At 31.1% G+C, this 6,225-nt stretch overlaps 1 protein-coding gene across 6 annotated transcripts; it reads right to left on the reverse strand.

The window, feature by feature from the left end:
- Nucleotides 1-2,936: 2,936 nt before the first annotated feature.
- Nucleotides 2,937-5,709, reverse strand: LOC104703757 (transcription factor bHLH112). 6 transcript variants are annotated; one of them, XR_015562678.1, is made up of 8 exons: nt 5,016-5,705; nt 4,503-4,908; nt 4,298-4,405; nt 4,146-4,211; nt 3,948-4,009; nt 3,781-3,846; nt 3,535-3,686; nt 2,937-3,179 (listed from the first exon to the last, which is right to left on the reverse strand). XR_015562678.1 is itself a non-coding variant. In XM_087460054.1 (8 exons), the coding sequence occupies exons 1-8, from the start codon at nt 5,330-5,332 to the stop codon at nt 3,176-3,178; spliced, it is 1,185 nt and encodes a 394-aa protein (XP_087316180.1). In that variant the 5' UTR covers nt 5,333-5,709; the 3' UTR covers nt 2,937-3,175. The 6 variants fall into 6 exon arrangements, 4 of the variants coding, with proteins under 4 accessions (XP_087316180.1, XP_087316182.1, XP_087316183.1 ...); XM_087460054.1 differs by having other exon boundaries at nt 3,948-4,013; nt 5,016-5,709; XM_087460056.1 differs by having other exon boundaries at nt 3,535-3,687; nt 3,794-3,846; nt 3,948-4,013.
- Between the last annotated feature and the right edge of the window lie 516 nt (nt 5,710-6,225).

A 6,225-nucleotide genomic window follows, 5' to 3' on the forward strand; every position in this document is an offset into this window, starting at 1 on the left:
ATGAAAGCAATTAAACTAAAATAAAATATCATAAAGTTTTGGGCATGGATTTGTATTGTACCAGAGGCTTTCCAGACTCCAGCATTACTTTCTCAACAGAAGGGTCTAATTGTACTTTTTCCCCTTAACTATCAGACATGGGAGATCTGTGAAGTAGGCACCCTGTGAGCAATAAGAATTATACAATAATATCACAACTCATGATGTTCTTATAAAGCATGAATTATGATATTAGTATATTACAACCCATAATGCTTGTACATTCTTCTTAGTTATGTTGCATGTCCTCACATAATCATCTTTATTCAATACTCAATAGGTAAGGTTGATGATCGTAAGGTTACTTCTCTATAAACTACATGAGTATATTTTCATTCCAATGATTTTTTCAACCAAATAAATATCTTTCTATTGATTTTCAAATAATATACAAAGGATATGAATATAAAATGGATATATTTTGATTCATGAAAGTAGACGAATAAATAAATAAACCCTTTGGAGGAAAATAAGCCGTGTGTCTTTGTGATTCTCCTCGAAAGCTTAACAATATATTAGAATCAAAGATTTTTATTTATCTTTTTACAGATAAAAGGAATAAGGCTTTTAAGCTTCAATCAAACAAAAGCTTATAGCTGAAGATAATAAGAACTTGTTATCACATAAAGCAAAAAAAGGATGAAACTTGTTCGTCCTTTATTGTACATCTAAAAGACTAATATTATGCCCATAATGTTTTCTTTTGCCTTTTATATTCATTTTACATTATGTATGATCCTCATTTCTTTTGGCGCATGGCATATTTTGTCAAACTCTATTACAATATTGATTCTAATTAAACGATCTACGGTTAAATGTCATTTTTTGTTTTCAGGTAGGACTAGGAGATAATTTGATTTGAAACATATTCGAGTTGATGCTATCTTTCACATCTAATTAATATCCAAAATTCCGAACTAGTTCTGTAGTTTATGCTCAATGATTTTAATTGTTTGGTACAATAATGAGCCACCAACTAGCTATATCTATTTGTAGTCGAGTACTATTGTCTCTTTATTGGTTAAGAAGAGGGATCGAATGTCACTAGATTCACAAACTTAGCGACTTAACCTCAGAACCGTGCCAAGGGTTACGGAGGCCGGAGGCACAACAAAAAAGTTTACATAGCAAAAATGTATAATATATTAATTCTAATAGATATTTTTTCCCTTTTTTCTACCAAAGTTACCTAGTTTTACAAAATCTACACTTTTAACCAACATTTTACTAACAAGAATTAGGTTTAAGTTTTACTAATTCATTTAATATTTAATATTAAACCAAGTCACTCAATATTTCCAATGATATTTCAGTTTTTACTTTATTTATAGATTAATTACTAATTTCAGAAAACCTCATCCAAGTTTTTCGATTAAAAGATTAAAGATCTAAGCCTTTCTGCTCTAAAAGGTTGAATCTAACCAATTTAAGGGCTTCTTAATTTTTTTACTGAAAAAGAGGCTGTAGGCGGTGGTTTCTTTTTGATGCACTGAGGCACGGCTGTGCTTAACCTACATATATAAATCTAAGTAAGTTACGTTTTAGTTTTTATTTAAATTCCAAAACCACAGATTATCCCAAGACTATGTGAGTTTATTCCTATATATAACCACATAAATCCACAGATGAACGCAGACCATTTTTTGAGCTCGAGACAAAGGGTCTAGTCGAGAACGAATTGTTTGCATGCAATTACAGTAAAAACATACTACTGTGCCCACAGCATGACAACATCTTTTGTAGTATGTTTGCCCACAGCATGACAACATCTTTTGTAGTATGTTTTCACCGTATTTACTTCTTAGAATCTAGAATACTGGCTGGCTCTCCAAGCTATGTTCTTTGGTTTGGACTTTGGAGAAAAATAACATTTTTCAATAGGGCACAATCCGAGAAAACAAAAAAAAACCCCATAGTGAAAACATACTACAAAAGATTTACACATGCAAAATTTAATCTAAGTTTAAAAAATCGGCTTATTATGCATGGGGCCTCTTGAGTATTTTATCAAGACTGAGATCTTAGTAAGAATGAAATTCTGCATATATTTTAAGTGACATTATTGACAGATTATACACAAATACATGTTTTTATATTAAGATATGAATAATCTTTGTCTTCTGTGTAAACATGAATGATGTTGAATGTCAAATTAGAATATATTTATCAGTATCTGTACTAAACCATATATGTATATTCAAATTATAAAGTAGGGAGCGGTGGACCGCTCCTCTACTGGCTTCCACTACCAAATTTTCATAATATATATTTCTAGTCGAAGGAACAAAAAGTTGAATCCATGGGAATACAATTAATATATGGATTTGCCTAAAAAAAACATGGATATGAACGAACATAAATACATTTGAACCAGGCTTTTGAAGATTAAAAATCGATCTGATTTGTATCCCACAAAATCTGGTTTATTATAATTTCTTTGAAATTTTTAATGGTTTTAGAGTATTTTTAAAATGTAAATTAAATAGGAAATCATATATTTTAAATTTCTGTATAATAATATATTTAATATCTGATGAAAAATGATATAAAAGATAACTTATATATATATTTAATTTATAAATAATTATGAAATAAATACAAAAACAAAATTTTGAAAAGAACTAAAATCTTTTTTTTTTTGTTTCGTAGTACTACGGTAACATGTAGAATTTTGCCAACCTACGTACATAGTATTTACATTTTACTCTCAGGACATATATATTGCTACTAAAAAATTATATATAACGAGGTTTTTTAAAATAGAGTTTTCCCTATGAACTCTTGTTATCTGTCACCATAGAAACTAGTTTATGGGACGTAACGTTATACAATATATATATATATATATATATATATATATATATATATTTTAAAGAACTTCATACGAGAAACCACAATTAATGATGGCACCAACGGCAAAAGTATGTATATATAAATTCAAGAACAATGACAGGAACAAAAGGTTCTTCAACATAAAAACAACCCATATCTGCTAAATTCAGCAATAAAACCCCCATAAAATATATTAAAAAAGAAGACGAAAATACATTAAAATTATTGCCATGCTTTAGAGTCTCCAAGCTGAATTTAGCATATGTTCCCATCCGTCTTGACAACCACAACGCTATCTCTTTAATCACCTATATATATATAATCAAAAATTTAGCTTAATTATTACGTATGTAACATGATTAGTATCTATGTTTCTTTTAGTTATTTTAATAAACCCTATTAGTTTATAATAGATTATCCCATATTTTCTAAGCCCTAAATCATTCTTGCTTTTGTAGTTGGTCCCCTCCAACACCATTGTTGCCTCTGCCCACCTTTGAAGAGTCACTTCTCCTTCTCCTATCTCTACTTTTTCTCCAAGTAATGATTCAATCTTTGATCATGACTTGTGAATTTTTTTTTCTCTTATTTTTATGCTGAAAACTATATAATAATATCTTGATGCTAATTAAGAACCGTATGGTATACGTTTATCTTCTCTACCTGAAATTGTTGCCCCCAAACGTTGGTGTCCAAAAATCTGCTGTTGTTTCGTTAGCCACCGGAAACGTACTTGATATCGGGACGAGACATAGACCGTGTGCTCTTAGCTCGTGATTCTCATTATTATCTTGATTCTTGGATTTACCAGATATCTACATGAATCCATACCAATTAGTAATTATTTATACTTCCATGACTATAGAGTCCAAGATAAACAAAAATATAACACTAGATCGAGTAATAAACCTGTTGTTGTTGTTGTTGTTGTTGTTGGCTCGAGGCACCTTGTTTCATGTATGGAGTGCTTAGAACCTGTATTTTAAAACATTACTATGCTTGAGATTTAATTTGCTAATTTATAGGGTTTCTTGAATACAATGATTGAGTAGAGAAATCACAATTAAGAAACGTACAGTGACTTGGTCATGAAGAAACTTGATGTACTCTATAGCTTCTTGGAGAACAGATGCAGTATCTGTCTGAAGTTTAACACAAATATATTAAAAAAAAAAAAAAATTAAGAACCTAGCTCAATACATAAATCAAACCAAGAAAAAAAAATATTTGGTTGTATATATTTGGTTTTAATAAAATAAATACAAATCATTCACCTTTCCGAAAGGTGACACTAGTTGTTGTAATGAAGTAATCTGGTCCCTTAGATTCTCTTTTCTCACCTGTTACATTTACAATCCATTTTATCCACCAAGAAATTGAATTAAAATTAAAAGTTAGAAACAAAACTTGAAATATGATCATGTACCTTAAAAGTTGGCAACGGTGAAGGCGTGGTGACTCTCGGTTTCTTCGCCGCAGATTCATTATCCTTTGCTTTCTTCAAAGACTCACTCTGAGCTCTTGTCTTCAGATTCTTCTCAACCAAAATAATAATAATAATAATAATAATAATTTAGCTACAAAACTTATATATCAGCAAAATTATTTCAGACATATATGAGATTATTTACCTTGGTTTTGTCATCGACACGAGCAGAGATTATCTGCGGAGTAGCTACAAAATTGGTCGGCGTCGTGTTGCTTACGTTAGTTGTTGATGAACTCCAAAAGGGTCGAGAGTTTGGGTTGTTAGAGAAGTTGTTAATTAGTCCATAAGCGGTTTGATGATGAGGATTTGTCTTATTAGCCCAAGAGAGTTGAGGATCGTCGATTAAACCACTTGAGGTGGAGATAAAGTTGTAAGGACTTGGTTCGGGTTCGTAAAAGGTTCGTAACAAGCTTGAGGACGAAGAAGTTGATGGAGATGAAGAACAAGCTGGATTAAGTATATAAGGTGAAGTAGTTGTGGATAAGAATCCTTGGCCATGATCTTGATCTTGTGAGCTCCTTATGAATTTTGAGTTTAAGTCTTCTTGTCTGAAAAACACAAAACAAGAACAAAACATATCTCATGAATATTATAGATCTTGTTTATCAAGAAAGTGAAGAAAATAATAAATTTAGGGTTTCTTATAGGAATTTACAAAATGGTTTGGTTCCAATCTGTAGAAGAGGTTGAGGAAAACCCTAGACCCATCATCTGCAACGTCGAGTCAATCGTCACGGTGCTTCCTCCACTATCGGAATCCGCCTCTCGCTGCCCAAAAACGATATTGTTGTCGGTACAAGTCATCCTAGATTTGATATTCTCTTGGGAGCCAAAATCATCGGAAGTGATAGCAGCTCCGAAACAAGGTGACAAGAAATGATCCGAAGGCGACATAACGCTCCTTGGCGAGTTCCACCACGCGCTGCCTCCGCCACCACAAATCGCCGCCGTCGCTTGAAACTCCTCCGCCATGTAAAGAGAATTGATCAGAAAGTTTTGATATGTGCTTTATTCTAGATCGTTTCTATAGGAAGGTCAAAGCTTATATGTATGAGTGTGTGGTATGTGATATGAAGAGCGTTAAGGTGAAATTTTGGTATATGTTTATGAGGGTGTGTATGTTTATATAGGCAAGTACGGACAAGTGTGTGGAAATTACCGGAATTTAGTTGACATTTGAAGACAAAAATATATCAGCTAACATTCCCGAGTGAATTTTTATTTATTTATATAAACTAATCTTGATTTTTTATTTATTCCTTAGGCTAAATATTTTATTTGAAAGAAAACATGTTGTAATAATAGTGTTCCTAATCCCTAAATTTTCTTCTATTATTCTAAGAACAACTGTAAGTGAGATTTGTTTCTTTGCTGCTTAGCTTTTTCAAGAAACGATAATTATCTTCTTATTTTAATTAATGAAATATTTAATTTGAGATTAGATAGGTGTTTGGTATTATGCAAGATGCCAAAAGGGGGATAATATTTATATTTAGACATTTTATCTAACGGTAACCTATGATTGGTTGACAGAAAAAATTCTGAAAATCGATCGTTTATTAAGTAGTCAGAAATAGAAAACTTTTCACGACTGATTATAGTCTACGCATGCGTATATATAACATACTTTAAACAAAAAAAAATTATACTTAAATATAAAGACTAAGATTTTGAAAAATGATATTTCTTATTAATTATTCATGCTTCCATACACGATTTTTTAAATCAGATCAGTTTAGTAATTGCTCCAAAAGACAAAATATGACTAATTATTTAGTTTAGGCAAAGTATATATATATATAACATAATATTTTAGTTATATATATATAGAAACAGAGGGAGTATAATTTTAAACACCTACGAAT

Source organism: Camelina sativa, chromosome 7 (genome assembly GCF_030686135.1).
Source record: "Camelina sativa cultivar CO46 ecotype springtype chromosome 7, ASM3068613v1".
Classification (NCBI taxonomy): Eukaryota; Viridiplantae; Streptophyta; class Magnoliopsida; order Brassicales; family Brassicaceae; genus Camelina; species Camelina sativa.